General features: G+C 38.4%; 1 protein-coding gene across 1 annotated transcript in view; it reads right to left on the bottom strand.

The window, feature by feature from the left end:
• adamts3 (ADAM metallopeptidase with thrombospondin type 1 motif, 3) overlaps window positions 1-23,462 on the bottom strand; it is a 164,681-nt gene that overhangs the window by 48,918 nt on the left and 92,301 nt on the right. Inside the window, exons 6-10 of the mRNA XM_080047884.1 lie at window positions 23,011-23,094; window positions 20,259-20,415; window positions 11,298-11,403; window positions 2,468-2,611; window positions 308-440 (exon numbers count right to left, since the gene is read on the bottom strand). Of these exons, the coding sequence (XP_079904010.1) occupies window positions 308-440; window positions 2,468-2,611; window positions 11,298-11,403; window positions 20,259-20,415; window positions 23,011-23,094 (624 nt within the window). The remainder of the gene's footprint in view (window positions 1-307; window positions 441-2,467; window positions 2,612-11,297; window positions 11,404-20,258; window positions 20,416-23,010; window positions 23,095-23,462) is intronic.

The raw sequence follows: 23,462 nt of genomic DNA on the forward strand, positions 1-23,462 counted from the left end.
ATGTAAAAGTCACCTTGTAAAGAGCCCCTCCTTCATCTCTCCTCTCATCTACTGTACAGATACATTTTCAGTCTCAGTTGGGTGAAATTTCTCTCAGTTCTTTTGGAGAGTACAGTACGTGTCTATGCATGGACTCCACAACCTTCTCCATCTTTCATTTCTCTCTGCTGAATTTCACAGACAGATATATTTTGACCCAGGGGCACAGAGCTGCTTTCTGTATGCAGGTAGCAACTGTTCACTGGATAAAAAACCGCCTGAGGGCCAAGGGGGGCTGGAACTAGGGGGGTTGTACTCTACTACTCACTGAAGTGCAGATCTTGTATCCCACGCCAAAGTCAAAGCGACACTGCTCGTCCATGGAGTAGTTGATGCCGGGCAGCTCGGGAAGCTGCGGCCAGTCATGTTTGAAGGGGTCGTCCAGGAGACAGTCATACGTGCTGTTAAGAAATTAATAAATAATTTACAATTAGACTGTTTGACAGGACTGTGTGGGCATGGCTGTATCAAACAGTCCCCGCAACAGTCATTGTTTTTATAGAAGAAACAGAGCCCTCCTCATCTAAACAGAATTTCTCTGTAAAGTTTATCAAACTTAAATGACAATATCTTTTAATTTGGATGGATAACTGAGCCTGACTCTTTTCAGATGCTTCACATATTATGAATCGAGAAGTGTCCGTGTTTTTCTGATGTTACATGTTTGCATTTTTAACAAGAAAGTCCAATTGCTTATATTTTAATGGTATTTTTTCACCAGTTTAAAACTACTATTGGTGAAACAGCTTTTCAGCAATTCAAATACTATAGATGGTTTAAAAATGTAACGAAAAAAAAAGCTGTAAGTAATTGAAATATGTGGTATATGACAGGATCACTGTTTAACAGAGTTAGTGAATTGAGGTCAGTACTGCAGCAATGCATATTATGCAGTGGAGTTAACCATGTGAGCCGTTATTATACAGGTTATTCCAAGCCTACATATTTTTTTTTATACATATCTCATCTTCATTTGAGATTTGACCATCATTCGCTTATGATACTGGATTTTTCGCGTCACACACTTTAAATTACCACATAATTATTACAGCAACAAACATAATCAAAAACTCATTAGACAGCTAATTTCAGCTCCGAGTGAGCAGCAAAAACATCCTACAATGTAGAGTTTTGAATTTTTTTTAGCGCCTGATTGCTCACTTGTTCAATCGTGCCCCACTTCAATACCTGTGAATCTTTTAACTGAATGTTTGCACACAGCTTTCTAGGAGAATTTGCTGTTTGTAAGTGTGAAGTGATTGGAAACATCTTAGAAATATTTACAAATCTTATTTCTTTTCCCTTTCCGAACCAAAGCTTTCATATTTTATGATCAGCACACTATCATACTAGCAGCAACAGTTTTCCTACAAAATATAGATTGTTCCTCCCCTGCAGTAATGGCCTGGAGCTTCTCTAAAAAAAAAACTAAAAAAAAACTATACACTGTATGGCCATTGATTGCACTTCCCCACTGCCTTTAATGACATGTCATTAGTTTTGTGTCCATGCTTTATTGAACTTTCCCTGTCAGGAGAATTGATTCATGAGCAGCGGAGTGAGAAAATGGTTTGTCCGTGAAAATGAAAAAGGAGAAAATGGTGCAACAGCTTTTTGCAAACACAAATTCAGTCCAATCTTCCACCAGATTGTAGACAGGAAAAATGACATGGTTTAAGGCCAGACACTGCAGATGAATAGGGCAAAATGTGTCACTTAAAAATATCTACATGAAAAATTGCAGACATTAGTAGTTGCTCACCTTAATTTTTAAGGTGAGCTTCTGCAAGCCACATTTTTTTTTCAAGCATTGTTAATTGTTTTTTGGTTATTTTGCTTCAATAACATGTTTTTTTTTCATACTGTCAAAAATTTACATTACGGTGTTACATTTAATTTCATTAAACCTTGTCTGTTTGCGACTGTATATTTCTCCTATACAACCACTTTTAACAGCAATTTTATTAAACATTTGTTTTTTCAAAACATAATTTATTTTTTCAATTAAGAAAAGAAGGTTGTATCGAAAGGCTGTTCTGTGAGAGCTTATAACAATAATAATAATAATAAAGATCTGGGTTTATCCCACAACTTGATTTTGAACAGATGCAAATGTACACATAATTTTCTGAAAAAATAAATAAATCATTGTTTTAAAGTTAGCAATCAACTGGCAAAGTTCATGATGATTTTTATACATTAAATTACATACTAAAATCCAAGTAATGTGGAACCAAGTATGCGTGCTTCCTATAACATGACGTGTTGTCATCAATGCATGTGACTCTCTATGAAGTCAATTATGATCAATAATGGAACGGCAATGCTACTCTGTTGGGACACTATACTTAAACAGTCCCACTTCCACAGCAATACATTGTAGTGTTTGTCAACGCCCATCCACTTTGCTGTAACATGTATAACTCACTGTATGTATCTCTTGAGCTCCTGTCCGCTGCACATAGACCAGTGGTATCGATGGAAAGCCGCCTGCACCAGCGGAGCCATCACACTGCCCATAGCGGTCTCATCTCCGCAACGGTTACCCTGCCCGTCGTGCTCCATGCCCAACCTGCACACACACAAGGAGACAGACAAGCAAATATTTATTATTAATTATTATAATTTATTTTATTCAATTTAAAATAATTAATTTGACAGTTCAAGTCAGAGAATACAGAGTTGAAATGGGGAGAGAGAGGGTGTGATGACATGCAGTGAAGGTTCACGGGTCGGATTCGAGCCCGCGACCACTGCGACAAGGTCTGAGCTTATATGGAACGAGCACTACCCACTACGCCCCAATATTAATAATTTTGAATTTCTTTATTTTTTATATATTTTCTGCAGGGGATCAAGAAACACCGAGCTATCCCCCAAAAGGAGTTTCTAGTAAAACAAATATGTACATTTACACCACAGATTCTCTTGTGTTATTTTTAAGTGGCCACAAGTGGAAATAAAAAATACACTCATATAACATAATGTACTTAAAGGTGTAGTCAGCGATTCTGGAGAATGCTTGTTGTCAAAACATGTTTTTTGTCAAAAACAGTGAATTTTTTTATCAAAAAGTATCCGCTACCTGTACGTAGGGGGTTGAAATCCAAAAACAGCCTAGGCTCTGTAAACAGGTATGTTGCTAGTTACAGCAGTCCTCCTTTGTTAACATACCCTTTGTTTACGTACACATTCAGTCCAGAAGAGACGTTGCGATCATTTCATACTACAGATGATGACCATAATGTTTGACCATTTTGTTTGCAGAAAAAAAACATTGTGCATCGTTCCTGAAGCTGGGTTCGGGTTGGCATTTCTATAAACCCTTGAAGTAATAACAACCTTCAAACAAAACCTTTCCATGTGTGAGCTGACATTTAAATCTCTCATTAACATAAATCTACGTATTTCTTGACCTCAAGGGCATAAGCCATTTCCCTGTTCTTCCTGCGGGCATCGTTTTATAAAATAATGACCTTTATTAAAAAACTCACTTGACAATTTGTTAGAGAGTAATTTACATATTTAGGAACTTCCAAGTCAGGGATTCAGCTGAGCAATGATTTGACAAAGTAGTAAAGTGGTGGTAATCACATACAGCCCGGAGAGTAAAGGAAAGTGCTTCAGTGAAAAATGCTACATTTAAAAAATAGTTGATATTTTATTTATGATTGTAAATGATTACAATAAGAAAGAAAAAGTAACTTTCATAAAAAATGTTTTGCAAATGTTGATGAGCATTGCGCCCGAATAAAGACTAAAAGAAAATACTTCTGTTCTGGCCAGAAGAATGCATTCAATACTCATGAATAACATTCAAAAAATAGCAAATTGTAAAGTGCAAGGAGCAACATTTTGAAGTGCAAAGTGCCCTCCTTCAATTCCTATCAGCTATAGTACAAGCACCTGCAGAGAGACTAAAAATCTGACTGACATAGGCTACCTGCAAAAAAAAGGTTGAAGAAGGTGGATAAATTCACTGGAGAATTGAAAAACTAGTCTCAAGGTTTGATATACACTCCAGTTGAGTCAAATGCCAACCATCAAGTACCAGTGAAGTCGACTGGAAAAGAGAGGTCAAATGACAAAAAAATGTGCCCAGTTTATAGGCTAGGTGAAATCATGGAGCCAACTTCCAGAAGATTTGGTGAGGTTGTCCTCAGTAAATGCTTGGATACATATTGTTTATCAAGAGCCTCAAACTACTATAGAACTGCTTTGTAATTTATTTAAGTAATGTGTGTACATTTTTTTTTATGGATTTGTATGTGAACTATGCAATTGTTGTGATTTCAAGTTTTAATATATATTAATGTATTTGTTGTTATTCAGTGTTTGAGTCTGGAATAGATGATTTCATATCCTGTACCAGAACAATGTCAATACATTTCAATAAATGATTTCCGTCAACAGACATCTCGCGGGGTTGTCATTTGTGATCGATTGGCAATGTCAAAACGACAAGTCCGACCTCATGTGAACTTGCCAAGGGACATTCATCATGAAGGCAATATAGGAAGAAAAATTCAGATTTTTTTTTTAGACCATGATAACAATCAATGACAACTCTGATCCCTGGACTAATTGTCTGCCCTCTCTTGTCTTGTTGTTTTCCGGTTCTTTTGGAGTCTTCATTAACTCCAATGGTGAGAAAAAAATCATAACAACTACAGCTCCTGCATGTCAATTATTTGTCTTATAATATGTAAGGGTTAATGCCCGACGAGGTGTCCAGGTATCAGGAGTTAATGGACACCGTGGAGGCGAGAACTGTCCGACGCGCAGCGGAGGACAGTTGCCTTCACGAAGTCCATTAATCCCTGATACCTGGACACCTCGAAGGGCATTAACCCGCTTATACCATAGTCACCTACTAATAAAAATAATAATTAGACCAATCAGTTATATTTTCATGCCTTTTTGCGATCAAATTAGATTTTTTTTGAACGAAACTAGATTTGTTTCGAACGAATAACAACTTGTTTCCACAGCAACGCCCGAGACCCCGTATAATAACTGGAATACCCATTGCAAACCCATAAGGTTCTTATGTAATGAAAACGTAGTTCAGTACTCCAGTCAATAGGAACAACCAAGGATACGACCTGGCAACGACATAATTTGGCTTTAACGGTGCGTTCAAATTGTACTGGGAAGTCGGACCGGGGATAATACGAGCAACGGGAGACTGCGGCAGCTGTTAGCCACAGACCTACTGTTATGCTAGCAATATACAAAGTCAAAAAACATTGCGCACGCTGTACAAACAGTAAATGTAATCACCCAACATGTTTAACAACAGTTCCACCGAGCTAACAAAGCATTTCCCCCAAAATAAATAACGCATTTCACGGAGAATGTGACTGGCGAACATGTGTATTACGGGCTACAGCCTGAAGTTACGTGAGGCAGTGACTGACTGACAGCAGTAGCCTATGTCCAGATAGACAGTGAAGCCGGTCTTTGGTGGCTAAACACATGTAAACTCAGTTACAAACCTTTTGTCAAATTAAACAGGGGTCTTACTCACCTTTTTAACGAGATAACCATTGACGTTTAACCAGAGGACATTAAGTTTAGCCACTTTATTGTACTACTATCGTTACTACAGCTCTTGTGTTACGACTCGAGCGCCATCCTGTGGTGTCCAGAGGCTATTGCACGGCAGGATATTTTAGGCTTTATAAATCCCAAATCCCTTATCAACACAGTTTAATCAGCGGCGAGCCGGCGACGCAGTGGACAGAATGTAAACAGTTCCATAGGTGTCCATACATCAGAAGTTAATCCACACCCATGGAATGTACTCCAGCCAATCAGAATAGAGTATTCACACAGACTATGGTATAATTAATAATATTTATTAATTAAGTATTTCCTAATAAATCTACCTCTTATCAAAGATCAGGCAAACTCCATCCACTGATGACAAGGATTATTTAATCAACAATAAATAATACATTTTTTGGGGGATAATTCGGACGGCAAAAAAGGTGAGTGACTATTCTTTGTTAATAACATCATTAAGATGAACAGTAAAAGGAAGCTAAACTGAAAAAAAACATCAAATAACAAACAAATCAAATAATAATAATAATTGCGTTAAAGCTGGTTTTAATCATTATGCAATATTGCACTGCCCTTGTGCTGCAAGAGAGGTCATGTGTTGAAACATACAGCGGGCATCAATAAATTACTGTGTCAGCAGATGAGGTGTCAATACTGTATGTGGCACTGTCACCAAGTTCATACTCAACTATTTATAGAAAAAGATGAAATGTTGAAGCGGCCCTTCAGCTGTGGTATGGCCCCCTCACTGATGACATGTGACTTCTGTTATGTAATGCAAATGTTTTCCAAAACTACAAAGACAATATATGCCATACGAAATAAACATGCAGGACTCACTATGCATGCACTGTTTTTCAGATGAGGCAACTACCAACTAAAAGTTTTAGAACACATACATTTTTTTAATTCTTTGGGGAGGTTTTTTTGTATTTTAATGTCCCAATGTACTCTGAAATAAAACAAGTATATCTATCTATCTATCTATCTATCTATCTATCTATCTATCTATCTATCTATCTATCTATCTATCTATCTATCTATCTATCTATCTATCTATCTATCTATCTATCTATCTATCTATCTATCTTATACTTCCTGCAGTGCAATGTTGTCCAGCGAATGCTTCAGAAGGTGTAGTAACATAGTCTGTTCCTACACTGTTTGTATGTAGACGGAGGGTTTGTAAGTAATCATAAAAAGTTGGGACACCTGTACAAATTTTTTGCATGGATGTTCAAGGCTTTGTTTACTTCCAATGTTGCAGAAAAGCAGCAATTTGTGAACCCATTATATGTTCCAAGAAACAGGCATTCTGTAAAGAAAAAAAAAATAATAATAAATTTTTTTTTACTTTGTTCTTCCATTTTTTTAGTTACCTGAACATTTTCTTTAAGTTTAGCACTCTGTTCCATTTCAGCTCATTCACGGGACTTGAATGTTTAAATTCTGATAAAACACAATGGGGATGTTCTAACACTGTAGGGACAGTAGTGTTTCAAAATATACATATACTGTATGAACAAGGTTATTAAATGTAGAAGTCTCATGATCATTTACCACATGTTGCAAATATGCTATCCTCGTAGTAACCTCACTTGTGCTTAAAGACCTGCTTCACCGGTGAAAATATGAAGGTGTATTGAACTATAACATCCTATGTAGTAGAAATGTGGAAAACATTTAGAAATCGGTTCATCCTAGCCTGAGAAAAGGCAGAAAGAGTGTTTCATGGTCACTCTAACCCTATTTTACTATGTGTGGAATCTAGGGTTAAAATTAACAAGACAGCTGGGCCAAGGGAAGACTGAGGGATGACTGAGGGAAGAAAAACCTCATTCATTACATTATATTAGCGATTTTATAATGATAAATCGCCAAATCTGTATGGGTGAGGTATCCCTTTAAGCTCTGAGTAGACAGAGTATGATGTCAGAGAGTGGCATATGCTGTATGGATCGTGAAGCTTCCTGAGGCAAAATTGACCCAACGTACTGACACCCTAAAATGGGAACTAAGAAGCTTTAAAATAAATAAAGAAATGCAATTATATAACATTTTAGTTTCATTTTTTCTCTTTATCTTAAGGACCATTGTGTTAAAAATAAATAATATAACAACCCCAAAATAGATTCCTGAGGATAAAAATAATAGACTGCTGTTTGAGGTTGTTGGGTTCACAGACCCTGTCTAGCCCATTGTTATTGGATATATCACAGCACTGTGTTATCACTGAGATACCATGGTGACAGTGTTATGTATCTTCACAACGGACATATGCCCCCAGAATGACCCCGGCTGTCATCACACGCTGCGTGTTTGAGTGTGATACATTTTGTCCATCCCTTTTTTTGATTAAGTGTCTTGAATGTCACCCTGATATGTGATTAAAATCAACTTCCCCTCCTCTTGAGTGAGCTAAAACACAATTCTTAAGGAGGACACTGAGCCTCTATTGGCCTAAACCTTCAATTGTAGTGACATAACAATTTGCCTCAAAGATTATCAGGTTATACTGTGAGTGTGTTTGAATAGAAAACCATCTTCATTAACCTTAAATAATGCTCTATTACTCGGCACTCATAAATGCTCGGTACGGTAATGACCGTTGTTAAAGGCCATTGACCTATGGACATTTTCCTGTGAAATTGTGATTGAAAAATAAATATGGCAACAGCTTCATTAAAAACAAAAGCTCTTAACATTGTGGAATCTCATCACTGCATCACAATATTTTTTATATGGCCTATATGTCATATTTAGGGCTGTCAAAATGAACGTGTTAACGCAGGGTGATTAATTTCTGGAGTTAACGCGTTACATTTTTTAACGCAATTAACGCATGTGCAGAATGATCCGCCCAGTACATCCCACCGGCTCAGCACTATACAGTCACTCTAACGTTGTGGCTGACCCAGGATCAGTAGCTGCGCGCGGCCAAACATAGCAGCACGTTAGCCCATGCCGTGTTTTAAACTGCTAACGGCCCCATATGTGTCGCGGGCATAGATAGTATATAAAATCAACTGTTGCGGGTGGCAGTTGATGTCGAAGCAACAGGAGGAGAAACATTGTCCGCTCTGTTCAGAGCCCGCGAGGACACAAACGTCTGCAGTTTTCAGAGGTGTTTGTGATTAGACATCAGCATAACGTCGGCTTCCTGGCACACATGAACAGTCCCCTAGGACCTGGTCACGCGTACAAACACTAACACACACACACACACACACACACACACACCGCAGCTGTTGTCCAGGTAACACAATCTCAAGGGGCATTACTTCAATAAGCCTGTCGGTCCAGGAAAGGCTCAAATGCAGGAAAGGGATAAATAGTCTATTTTGGTCGGCTGAGCACACGGATTGCCTGTTTCAAGCTGCTTTGCTATAGCTAAACACACCAGCGCTTCACTGACAGGATTATAAGATATGTTTCTCTCCTCAACTGGAAGCACTGTTCTTCATTTAAAAAGCGTTTAGCAGAAGTCTCTGTAATTGTGAATCAATTTTTCTCTATCAGGCTAATTCACTTGGATTTCTTCTTGAAATTGATTTTCAAATCATTGTTTTAGAATTTGTTTGTAGAATCTGCTCTCAGCACTAGAAAGCTGTGTGTGCGTGTGCATGTGCGTGTGTGTGTGTGTGTGTGTGTGTGTGTGTATATACAGCTTTCCACATATATATATATTTTTTTAAGATATTGTTTGGCATTGTTCATGCTTTATTGATAGTTTTGAAGAGACAGAGGTGAAATGGGGCAGAGAGGGGAGTGACATGCAGAGAACGACCGCGGGCGGGAATCGAAACCGGGTCTGCATCTGGGCCCGGCCCCCCCATGCATCGTTTTTTTTTTAATGTAATTTTAACAGTGTGTCCACTTGGTCCCCGTGGCGTGGTCAGCAATTATGAAGGTGGTGGGTTCGGATGTCTCGCTCGAGGACATTTCAGCCGGACGGATCTTTGATTTTCTCAGCCGGTTGACTATCTGTCAAACACCTGCCCGCTCTCGGTGACGCTTCACTTCCCTCTACACACACACACCACCGTTGGCATTGCTGCCTCTCTTTCTGAAAAAGCGAGAGACTAGCAGCGGATAAAAAGATGTATTTCATGTCTCGTTGGTTTCCCATACTGAGATCGGTGGGTGTTAGTTCATATTTGCTGAATCTGTTTGAAAAACGTTTGAAAGCTAATGTTGTTCATCCATCCTGACTGCTGCTACTGCTCTGGTGCCATGCCGTGCCTTCGGCTGCCCCATTATTCCTACAAAAGTCAATAGGCAATTTTTTTTTTTATAGATCTTTTTTTTTGCAGTCATTAGGAGAGAGGAATGCCATTGAGAGAGAGGGGGGGGGGGGGCGGGGGGGGGTGCACAAGCCACGAGCGCCCCATGTTTTGCACGCCAAAAGTACAGTAAATATTAAGGGTGAAAAAAGACTGTGTGTATTTTCGGGATACCGGACAGACGCACCAATGGCCTTAAAGAGCGGTTCAGCATGTCAGTGTTTGATTGACAGACGTTGGTAGAGTGTTGTTGTTACACTGTAAGGTTTGCATTGGTAGTGGTATAAATTGACTAAGCCTGCATCCGCATCTAACTGGACCAAAGTGACATTTGCAGTTACGTTTACTGCGGTTTAATATGCATTGAATCCAAATTTACTTTTTTTTTATTTATTTTTTTTGACATATTTTATAGATTTCACTCTCAAGATGACTCTGGTGTACTTACATATAGCAGTCGATTGAGATTGATTAACTTATGAATTGTTGTAGCTATAATTCCTCCATCTATTAAACATGTATATGCTTTGAGAGATAGTTAGCAGAAAGAATGGAACTTGAAATGGAATGGAACAGTGCATGCATTTCAAATTCCAGTTAGTATTTAAATCCATCTTTTGTTGCATATATATCATTGAAGGAGCACATTAGTGAGAGCCTGCATTGATCTATCTTAATTAACCAATGCTTTCAGTCCATTATTCCCACCAAATTATAATTGTTTTCCCTCTTTCAAGTCCAACATCGACGTTCTCATGGTCATGTGTGACATTTGCATTTTTTTTGTCCACTGTTTAAAGCTCCCTCGGGACTATAACCACATAGATCACAGAGAGAGAAAAAAAACTGTGTAGTCTTAACCTTAACCCTTATGGGGGAAGGACAATATTTCCCTTTGAGAAAAGGCCGTTTCACCTTGAGAAGAGGAATGTGTGTGTGTGTGTGTGTGTTCAGATGACGCTTCACGGACAAAGCAGAAGAATTAATCCCTGCGTTCCGAATCGCATACTTTCTACTTTTTAGTATGGTAGAAAAAAGATTTAGGATGTCCCGATTCTTGTGGCCAGATTTAGGATGGATAGAAAAGACCCGGATGTCTACTACATCTGGCACAGATTTTTAGTGTTGAAAACAGCATTTGGGCGATTCTGACCCATAATCCAGTGCGAACCTGAAGTGACGTCACATCAAGGGAGCCTCTGTATGAAAACAAACAGGGATGCGACGGATATAAAAGTCAAGATCAAGGCGCAATGTTATGATGAACTAAATAAGTAAAAGTATGTCCCAACTGTATGCCTGCTGCATCCTACCTAGATTATTTTTATCGTTGGATGTAGTATGTAGAATAGAAAAAAGAAAGAGTATGCGATTCGGAACGCAGGGCATATATTAACAAGAACCTACACATGTCCGGTCTCGTGAGCAACAACGAAAGCCGAGGAGAAGCCGTCTTCATGGTTGAGGGTGCAGCTCCGCACTGGGTGGCACATTCCAGTGACTGGAGCGTAACCTGCAAAGACATCAGGGGAAAAGGATGAAGGTTATTGTAAAAGACAAAAAAAATTATTAAAGATATAGTGCGTAACATTTTCATATAAATGAATGTCGGTTACATTCGAGCAAGTTGATTAAGCCTATCAGTTCCACAAAAACTCTCTCTGTATTTCTCAGAATGGCAGCGTTCACAAACTGGTGTCCTCGGAGCACCGTTAACACTGTGCAACGCTTCGACCAACAATTTGGGTCTCACAAACGTTGTGTCTTTGCACAATTTAAGTATCTTCCGGCATCAAGCCGCTATGCAGACGTTACTTTCTTTCTACATGCAGCACATTATATAGACCTTGCAGTGAAGATGGTTAAAAAAACAGCGCTACAGCTACTGAATCCAACCCCAAACTGACCCACAGTCTGAGAGATACAACGATTTAATGAGTTTTTTGTTTCTAAAATAATTTTTTTACCAAAAAGCTCCGCACAATCCTTTTCTTTCATCGTTTCACGTCACAATTTTCTCTACCCAGACTGACTGACTGATTGAGTGCCTGAGTGCCTGACTGACTGAGTGCCCGACCTTTGACTTTTTTGAATCAAAGAGCCATACATTTCCCCCTAGACATCCAGACATTACCTGTTCTGATGTAATAAACGCGAGAAAGTGCTTTAAAAAAGGAAGCTGTTTCTTGTCAATATGCTGAAAGCTTTTCTCGACCTGACGACATATTTTTCCGTTAGATGTTGCCAATTTAGAAGTAGTTTCCCACATACAGAATGAGACTTTAAATCAATCACTGTGCAGTAGCTGCTGTTGAGACACAGCACCTGAACATTTTGCCTCTTTAGTATATCAGTTCTTAATAAAAAAAACAAGGCTAGGCATTGGATACAACCATGATTAACTTGTATTTCAGTTGTGATAACAGGTTCATTTAGGGTGTATTCACACAGGGAAAGTTCACTTGCTTTGGTCCAGACCAAATAGAATTTAGATTTTTTTTGTTTGGTGTGGTCCACTTTCATATTGCACCTTTTGCAAGTGAACCAGCATTACGAAGCAAAACCACACGTGATATGAGGTAATTAATTCATTGGACAGACATTCTGGGGTGTAGAGAAGCAGGAAGCACAAAGTGAACACTGCGAAATATATAATTGATATAATATAGGGTTGAAAATAATAAATACATAGGCATCTAGCCTATAAATAAAAAACATCAAATTATTGTTGTTTCATATGGTTAAAATATGTAAGCCTATGTCAGTGCCACGTTATGTGGCTTGTAGCCTACCATGTGAAACATCATTTTTACTGTACTTTTGCTGCTGGACGCGCGGCTCGCGAGAAGAATAGACACACAGCTGATTAGCTGTACAGCTGAGCTGGGTGTCAGTTCGGCACAGCTCAGCTCCAAACTGAAACGGGGATAGTATTAACGGTGGCCGGTGTTGCACCGAAAGCTGTGACCTGTCAGAATGTGTGACCATAGAGGGCGCTGTTCTTATTGATTAACCCACTCTCATAGTGAAATATAGACCATGTAAAAACGTTGGTCCATTGCGCAAATCGTAGAAGTTTCTCAAAATTGGCACTGAAATGGTCAGATTGTTTTTTTTAAGGTGAATAACCAACATAGTTACCCATCACAGTGAAATGTCTAGGCTATACTTTTTCCACTGCGCAATCATTTTAAATTGGAAGCAAACAACTTAATAATCTCTCAATTGTAGGGCTGTTTTTGTGAAACTATGTTTTCAGCTGTGGACCAACATAATTATTAAAACATTTCACTGTGAGACTGGGTTTGATTTGATTTGATTTGGTTCAATTTATTTCAGACATATCAAACATACAAAACAAAATGAAAAGCATGTAAATACAATAAACAAATTATGTTTTCACAAAAAAAAAATAATAATAAATTATCTGTATTTCTGAGATATGCCTGAAAAGGAGCAGGAAGAAGTATACACTTATTTAATCCTACCCCTTTTCCATAGTAAAAAAAATAAAAAATAAAAATATTTATTAAATAAAAAAAATATATATATTTATTATATTCGCTTCTCTTAATCCATATACTCTCTGTACAATTGGCGATACTATATTATATTTGCCATTTACGAACTATACATACATACATACTACTTAATATACTATGAATTTTTTATATTTTATATATTTATATCATGCATATATCTATATTTATATTTATAAACAATCAATATATCCATATCTACATACATATCTATACAATCAGTAAATATATCCATATAATTATAATTCCCTTCTTACTTCACACCCTCATCCCTGTACCTTTTGAAAATCATTGCTTTGAACCTTTTTTTAAACTGGATCATGTTTGGACATTGCTTTAGCTCCATGCTCATCCCATTCCACAGTTTCACACCCCCGATTGAGATGCATTGACATTTTAAAGTCGTGCGTACAGCCAGTGTCTTAAAGTTTAACTGTTGCCTCAAATTGTAACCCCCCTCTCGGTCAAAAAAAAGTTTTTGAATGTTACCTTGTAGCAGTTTATTTCTAGCTTTGAACATGATTTGTGCAACTTGATATTCAACCAGGTCATTGAACTTTATGATACGGGAATGTAAAAAGAGGAGGTTGGTGTGATCATAATATCCAGCTTTATTGATTATTCTTATGGCTCGTTTTTGTATTGTGACTAATGGTAGCAGTGAGCTTTTGTAAGTGGTCCCCCAGACCTCCACACAGTAATTTAAATAAGGTAAGATCATTGAGCAGTAAATAATATGCAATGATTTTTGATCCAATATATGCTTTGCTTTACACAGGACTAAGATGCTTCGTGACAGTTTAGATTTAACATGTTTAATGTGAGGTTTCCAGCTGAGTTTATGGTCTATTGTCACACCAAGGAATTTATTTACATACACTCTTTCAATATTAACACCGTCAATCTTAACATTTACGTCATTATTTAAATTACAATTTCCAAACAACATGATTTTTGTTTTACTTAGATTCAATGACAATTTATTATTGTCAAACCACTTTTTTAATTTGCTCATTTCAGTTGTAATTAACTCCAGAAGCTGCTGCAAGTCCTCTCCCGTACAAAAAATATTAGTGTCGTCTGCAAATAACACAAATTGTAAAATCTTTGATGTTTTGCATGTATCATTAATGTAGAGAATACAAAGAATTGGCCCTAATACTGACCCCTGGGGGACCCCACAAGCAATGTCCAAACAAGATGACATATGTTCACCCATCTTCACAAACTGTTGCCTGTTCTGTAAATAGCTCCTCAACCAGTTTAATACAACCCCCCTGATACCATACCGTTCTAATTTATTGATTATTCTGTCATGATTTATGGTATCAAATGCTTTTTTGAGATCAATAAAAACACCGGCTGCATAATTCTTTTGGTCCAGCGAATTTGATATCTTTTCAATTAGCTCAATGACCGCTAATGAAGTGGATCGGTTGGGTCTGAAGCCGTATTGGCTGTCAGTTAGTAAATTGTGTTTATTGATGAAATTGTTAAATCTGGCAGCAAAGAGTTTTTCTAAAATTTTTGAAAATTGAGGAAGCAGTGAAACAGGCCTGTAGTTTGTGAAGTGGTGTTTGTCTCCAGTTTTGTACAGCGGTAAGACTTTTGCAATTTTAATTTTTTTGGGGAATTTACCAGTTTGAAATGATAAGTTACAGAAGTGGTTTTGCGATTCCTTCAATGACTTGTTTAACTATTCTCATGTCAATGTCATTATAGTCGGTAGAAGTCTTGTTTTTACAATTATGAACAATCTCTATAATTTCACTCTCTTCCACTGCTTTTAGAAACATTGATTTTGGATTAATGTCTATTAAATCATAATTATTGTCTTCAGATCTCACAGATCCTGGGTCATTAATTTTTTCTGACAAATTTGGTCCCACATTTATGAAGAATTTGTTAAAACCATCAACCACATCATCCATATTATCTATTGTATTTTCTTTCTCCATAAAATACTCAGGGTAACCTGCATTTTTTGATCCATTTCTAATAATACTATTTAGCACATTCCATAAACCTTTCATGTTGTTTTTGTTATTCTCTAGTATTTTATTATAGTATTCTTTCTTACATATCCTCATTATATTGGTTAATTTATTTCTATACTTTTTATACTTATTTTATGCTTCTGCAGTTGGATTTTTCATACATTTTCTATACAGTGTATTTTTCTTTTTGCAGGCATTTTGCAAACCCTTATTGATCCACGGACTAGTTGTCTGTTTATGTCCATCACTGTATTGTTTCACAGGGTTGCTTTATGCCTACAGTCTATTGAATAGAAATAAGAACAGCGCCCTCTAGGGTCACACATTCTGACAGGTCACAGCTTTTGGTGCAACACCGGGAAGCAAAATAAAAACACACACTTCATGCAAAACGCAGCGTGAACCTGTTGGCACTGTGCGTGAGACGCTCCCCTCTCCTTCATCTGATCGCTGAACACATCAGCATGTTTACGCGTCACTATCAAATGTAATATATTCGCTCGGGGCTCCCGGTCAAACCATAACTAATCTTCCTAACAATGGCGACAACACCACTGTCCCATAATATGAAGCTGACGGCGATCTATTAAAAAAGTTAAGAAAGAAAAGGCACAGTGCTTCCTGCAATTGGGTCGGATCGAGTCCGGCCGAATTCACACCACAAACGAACTGCAGCAGAGTGCGTATGGAAGCGCATCGAGACCACGTCTTCAGCTGGGTCTCGGAGCGTTTGTTTGATCCGCCCCAGAGTGCGATTGCTGTATTCACACATGTCTGAAAGATGCGCACCGAAGGCGGAAGTGCAGCTGAGTTTGTTTCAACCGAACTAAACAAAGCATGTGTGAATACACCCTTAAAGTTGAAGTCAGCAATTCTGAAGAACTCTTGTCAGGAATACGTTTGTATTTGTGTTCCCCCGATTATATTTTCCTGAATCGTCGTAAACATCAAATATTTTCCTTTTTATCAATCTCTTATCGTCTGTTCGCTCTCCGTGAGGTGAAATCTAGTCAATTGCTTATAGTTTGATTTGAGCCTGTTGAAAATGATTCTATCTCAAATCCTGTCACACTCAAACAGAGAGCCTTAATGACATCTTGCTCGTGTACAGCGGCGCTCCCGTAATCTCACACGATGGCTCTGCAGGGGAAAGGGATTGGTAGGTGCTTTACCCGGAGACGGCATTTATATTATTCTACCCTCTTTTATTCTCATACAGATGATTTTTTGGGGGCCATTTTTCATGCTTTATTAAAGGAGTTGAGAGACAGAGATGAAATGGGGAAGAGAGGGGAATGATATGCAGAGGACGAGCCTCTATGGGGTTGAGGGGGGGGTGGGGGGCACAGACAACTACACCCCGAGTGCCGAGCGGACAAATTCTACCTTATACTAGTGGAAACATAAGAGGGAGCTTCAAAAGACTTGGTTTTCTTGAAGATAATAAAAGAAAGACGTGACGTGAAGTTGAAAACAGAATCATTGAATAAGTGATTTCTTTAATCCTACAATCAAAGTAAAGTTGAAAGTTGCATTACGTTTTTATTTTCAAACGTTTCTCGTACCTCAAAAGCGCCACAGTATGTTATCTGTATTTTGTATGAGGCAATTCAGTGGGATTTTTAGTCGAAAGATAATTTAGATCATATTGTTGGAACAACTATGATGAAATTATGATGAAATCCAACCCATTCAGGGACTACAGATGAAAATTATTTTATAGCTAACTCTGGTATACTGCTAATGAGCTGTGCATTGCATAAACAAATAGTCAATAAATAAATTGAAAAAGTACAATGCAATTGTCTAAAAAATAATGTTGTATTATTTGCTCTTGTTCACTTTAGTTCCTGTAAAAAGCCTTGAAGCACAAGATAAGTTTAAAAAAAAACAAGCCCGTACTGTGAGTGACTGAAGGCAGGCTTACATTTGGTAGAATCATTGGTTATAATCCTGTAGAGGCAACGTTTTGATACAGTTTTGAACCCAGTTCAATTACATGACATAGCCCTCGAGAAACAGAGCATTAAACTATCATGTCTATTGGCTTTTTACACAGTGCTGAAGTCACCAGCTCATCTCTTATCAGTCACTGAAGCTCCCATATACCGAAATAATCGCCTCGCAAAAACCAACACGCACACGCACACACACACACACACACACACACACACACAAGCTGAATCTTTTTATCTATCTATTTGTGCCAGGCTTAAGGGGCGGGAGAGAAAATAACTCATTTCAAGTGAAGATGAAAGGATAACAGGATGTATGTGTGTGTGTGTGTGTGTGTGTGTGCGTGTGCGTGTGTGTGTGTGTGTGCGTGTGTGTGTGTGTGTGTGTGTGTGTGTGTGTGTGTGTGTGTGTGTGTGTGTGTGTGTGAAGTATTGTACTACGCTCTAGCACTTCTAGTATGAGGAACTCCACTGATTACTAATTGCATTTCAGCTTGTGACCCTGACATAGTTCAGTGTAGTACTATGGGATCATAAAGAAAGCCATCAGCTTAAAGGAATAATTCACCCATACAGATAAGGCGTTCTATCATTATAAGATCGCTATTATAATATAATGAATGAGTTTTTTTCCCCCCTCAGTCTTCCCTTGGTCGACAAAGAAAGAAAGGTTGGTTTGCCCCTGTAAAGCACTGAATGGCCGTGTGTCTGAATTGTGCTATATAAATAAACTTGGCCTTGCCTTGCCTTGATATGGATGAAATATTTTATTTAAAAAAATATCTTTTGTTGGGGCATTTTTGCTTTATAAGACAGTTGAAATGGGGTAAAAAGGGGAAAGGCATGCAGGAACGACCCGGGCTGCATTCGAAACCCTGAGCCTCTATGGGGGACCCGTATATTATTATCTTATATGGCAACCAAAGCAGAATCCGATTTTTAAAATGATGAACTGTTTGTAGATTAAATAAAAAAGATATGAGCCTGTTAAAGAAAAAGCTGTTTCATGACAATAACAAAGTCCAGAAACCACATGTTTTGTATTCATTATTTGTATTGGTCAAAAAAACAAAAAGAAAAATGACATTTGTTTTTGCTGACACAATCCAATTTCATGAACTCACAGGTAGCTTGTTTATTGGACACATTAGTCATCCTACTTCTTTAGGCGCTATTTTGTCAAAAAGTGGTGTCAAGCTGTAACCGTGAAAGTGTGTGAAAAGCTGTGACTTAAAAGATAAAGGCTGATTTAAAGTAATGAGCTGGTTCGGATGGGGATGTTCAGTGTGCGAACAGATGAGATACTGATGCAATAAAATCCAGAATTAATATAAAGGGATGTCATCCATTGTTGGTCAACCTCTTTGCTGGCAAAAAAGTACTAAAAGTTTGAAATAAACATTGTTGGTAAGGTGCTAGAATGCACAAAAAAAGCGTAAAGATTTAGGTTGTTTCTTGAAATTTTTCCGGAGGTGTGGGGGGTGGGTCTCACTTAACAAACTTTCTGAAACCCTGCTGAAGGCCTTCCTACCATCCTACCACCCTTTAGGGTAACATATACAACATGTCTACTCTTAGGCTTAGTCTACGTCACCTTATTAATTCCTTCCCGATTTGTCTGCAAAACAAGAAAGGCATTAGTGGATTTGCCAAAAAAAGCCAAAACACACAAGGTTCTGGCCTTCCAAGTGAAAAACAACTGCAGCTGCTGTTCAACATGGAATCAATTTGTGTGGGCTTTTTAATGGCACAGACTTTGGACAGTTAGGTGTCCGCATTGTTCTAGTTTAAGGCACACACACACACACACACACACACACACACACACACACACACACACACACACACACACACACACACACACACACACACACACACACACACACACACTTAAAAATAAGAAGCAGGGCCAGTAAGTCAATATCTGGCCGACAGTATAAATTGGCTCGAGCCTCCAGGTTTTTTGTCTCCCATGTCTGCATTCACAAGAACAGACAATTAAGGAAAAAGGTGCCAAATATCAAGCACAAATGGGGCTTTGGTATAGTGTTCTCCTGGGAGGATCGGTTGTGTTCTATTTGCGCTTGACATTGCTGATAAATTGGGCTTTTTGGGTTGTTCAATGCTTTTTTGCCAAGGCCTGTTTTCATTGTGTTCGAGTGAGACAATTAGACCCTGTGATTTAACCTGAAGAAATTGGGGGCATAGCAGCATTTAAGATCCTTCATTTGAAACAGACTTTAAAAGAATAATTCGACACATTTAGATGGTTTAGCTTTTTGCCTCACTCTCCGGCTATGTTGCTGTAACTGTGTGTGCATTTTTTTTTATATATCATCCAGGTTAGCTTAGCTCAAACACTGGTAGTCAAGGGTAGCACGTCAAATGATGAACTTTACAACATCACTAAACGCTCCTGTGTGCTTGTTGGGACTTGTTTATTCACAATGTTAGGTTGTGCTCTATATTTTTACACGTTATGCCTGTGACAGTCACATATGTATTTGGTTCCAAAAATTGTGTTAAGAGTAAAAATGCACGCCCAGTTACAGGAACGGTTTGTGTCGCCTTTTTCTTGAGCCGGAGAGTTTTAAAATAAAAATAAATAAAAATCTTGAACTATTCCTTTAAATAAAACTTGGAAGTACGTTTGCAACATACCTGCCTCATAGTTCAACTCTACATTATCAAGACAAGGATGTGTTATCATTGTAGGCAGTCCGAGTAATGAGTTGTAACATTCTGTGTGACAGGCAAAATGGTTTAACTTACTGCCTGTGCATGATACATGCATATATAACTTGTGTGACCATATTTAGATCAACCCCTTCAAAATGCTCCAGGCAAATTGGTTACACTCTCATTTGAAGGCCTCACCCTGCATCCCCGTGGGGCCGAAGCCTTGGCGAGTGAGGAAGATTGCGTGGTCGTGGTGTTCCGCGTGATCCAGGTCGCCTTTCTGCTGCACAAATGCCCAGCGGCAAACGTTCTCCAAGCTCCGCGACGGGTTGCCTCTTTCAATGAGGCTGATGGACTGATGGAGGGAGAGGGAGAGGGAGAGGGAGAGGGAGAGGGAGAGGGAGAGGGAGAGGGAGAGGGAGAGGGAGAGAGAGAGAGAGGGTTACCAGGGAATTGTTGAGCAATTCAACACATTGATATTCTGTCAGTAACCTAATATTAGCATTAGCCTGGCACCGCCCGCTTACGTACTTCCGCTCAATTTTCATTTCCCTTCAGTAGTCAGTCTGGGCCTGCGGTATATTAGTGGGTTTTTCTCCGGACAGATTTTTGGCGGTACAATCAGCGAACAGATGGAGTGGCTGAGAACGATGACGTGTGCCAATTTCAGTTGTAGTCAGAGGCCGGCGCATGACATACGTCAAGACCAAACGTTATGCGATTGGTTGGCAGATCCAGAGTGGCACTGGGCAGATACACAGAGAGAGTTGTATGCAACTGATAGGCCTAATCACACTTTGTGTCAACTCGTTTGGGCGATTGGCAAGAATGTAACCGACATTCATTCACATGAAAAAGTTACGCACCATAGCTTTAATCCTGTCGGGGTTAGGATAAGTATTAACTGTATTTACACAGATTAAACATGGGTAAAAACTTTCCTTCTACCATCCCAGAAAAATCAAAAGAGAATACAGTCCACCGATATGCCAATCCAAAATACTTTCCTATATTTTCCGCACTGAAGACCGAGCATCCATACTATGTGTGTGTTGTTTACGACGTGTGAACAAGAGCGAGAGAGCTGACCCCTGCAATCTGCATACATTTTCTTCCCCTATTTAGCATCTCTGCGCTCATTATTAATGACTACGTATGTGAGTCGGTGAAGCTGAAAGAACCACTTATCTCAAGCAATCAGCGACACATTGCTCATTGAAATGTCAGTAGGCTACAAGAACAACAAGGATCAATGCTAACACAAGTATGTCAAGTGTGCTCGTAATTGGTATTAAAAAGATGTTTGCAACTTGAGACTGTTACGCCTCAGGAACATTTTTAAAATAGATTCAAAATGAGTCGGAGCAATACAAATTGACAATTTAATGATTTGTGTTTTTGACACATTTTTTCACTGCTTTTCTTTATTGCACATCAAACACATTAAATGATTGTGCACAGACGTCCCATGGTGTGTGTAAATGTGTGTGTGTGTCAACACCACTTCCAATGTGTTATACCGGTACATGTTCTGTCTTAGTTCATCATATTGATTGGCCAGAGATTCTATAACATTTGTCAGAACGTTGAGGCTGATTTGTGCTGATCTAGACTTTGGACATTGTAGGTGTTAATCTGAGCCAATGCGTGCCCACTGATTGCGGTTATTCCATTGGTGCTCATTGATTGATTGGTGTGACCTGACCATACTGTAAGTGCAAAGGTCAAGGCAATTCAATTAATTATGGCCCAGTGTCAAAAATAACAATTTACCCTTTACAATCTATACAGCATACAGGTCAAGTCAAGTCTACATAAGTCTCCGACATACCTACAGAGGAATCAACATTACAGTTTTCTCCGACCCATGGTGCCATAAGTACAATAGGATCAAATAAGACAAGGTGAAATAAGTTATATGTTTATACAATAAATATATCCTAGATAGTGCAAAAGGTAAATAAATTGAGATGCAATATGAGGAACATTATTTACAATATGTGCAAGATGCAATAAACTGAAAACATGTAGAGTCAGTGTACAATATAAAGGTGTGAAAACACCCTATGTCCTTGGAGCCTATATCTACAGTAATGTGTACTATGTAAAGCACATTTAAAGCACTTTGAATGGCCTTGTGTCTGAATTGTGCTTTATAAATAAACTTGCCTTGTCTATATATAATGTATTATGGTGTTGGTTAATTGCTATTGGACTGACCGGCATAATAGTGTTATTTCATTGGAGATACTTTGTTACTTCTTGGCATTTCCATTTCCTATTTAATTGTTGCTGTACAAATTCAGTGTTATAATAAGCTTTTTTTGGCACCTTTTTTTCTCCTGGGTGATTTCACTTTTGAATGCACTTTCACGGTTGCTTTTTCTCCACAAAAATAAAGTGTATTTTTGTGGCATCATACAGCCGGGTTTTAAAAATAATTTCCTGGGTGAAATTCTTTATAGTTTAATCTCTAAAGAAAAAAAAATACTTACTAGCTGCAGCTGTGTTACAAAGACTGTTTTGGTACCGCGACTTCAATAACATTGCATTTTTTTTCTCACCTTCAGTTCAGTTTTCAACCAAACACATATCAGCTTACACTCTGGGAGGGAGGGGGAGATGTGTTTTTTCTCTTTTATTTACATGTTTTTTATACTTTATTTTTCACAGTGAGTTACACCAAAGTGACATATGTCCAAGTATTGAATTTAGATTGGACATATACAAAGCCTAACAATTAGTCAACAAAAAAAAAAAAAAAAACAGACAACATATAACAAAGCGCAACCAGAAAATGCACACGCATTGAAAATTAACATATTACATTTTTAAGCAATAATAAAAACAATATTAGATAACGTAATTCATATTAATTAGTATTTTTTTTCTATAATTTTCTGCATTTTAGAAACAATTCATATCAAAACAACAGTATTAGTAAACTGACCTTGGCATAGCCCAGCATGATCATCCTCACCAGCACCACGTTGATGTGGACGCCAAGCGACTCGTCATGGTAAATCTCGTTCACCTGAGGAGCAAAAGAAAAACTTCATCAATGAGGGACTTTCAATAGCTTTCTCACACACACATGTACACATACGCGCGCACACACACACACACACACACACACACACACACACACACACACACACACACACACACACACACACACACACACACACACACACACACACACACACACACACACACACACACACACACACACACACACACACACACACACACACTAAATGCCTGACCCCAACCCTTACACTTACCCTAAACTAAACCCATTGTAGCCTGAACCTTAAAACCAAAACAGTTCTTTGAAGAAGTGAGGACCAGGGGAAATGTCCATATTGTCCAAAAATGTCCTCACTCCCATAGCTATAAGCT

The sequence above is a fragment of the Ammodytes marinus genome (assembly GCF_949987685.1).
Source record: "Ammodytes marinus genome assembly, chromosome: 2".
In the NCBI taxonomy this organism is placed as follows: Eukaryota; Metazoa; Chordata; class Actinopteri; order Uranoscopiformes; family Ammodytidae; genus Ammodytes; species Ammodytes marinus.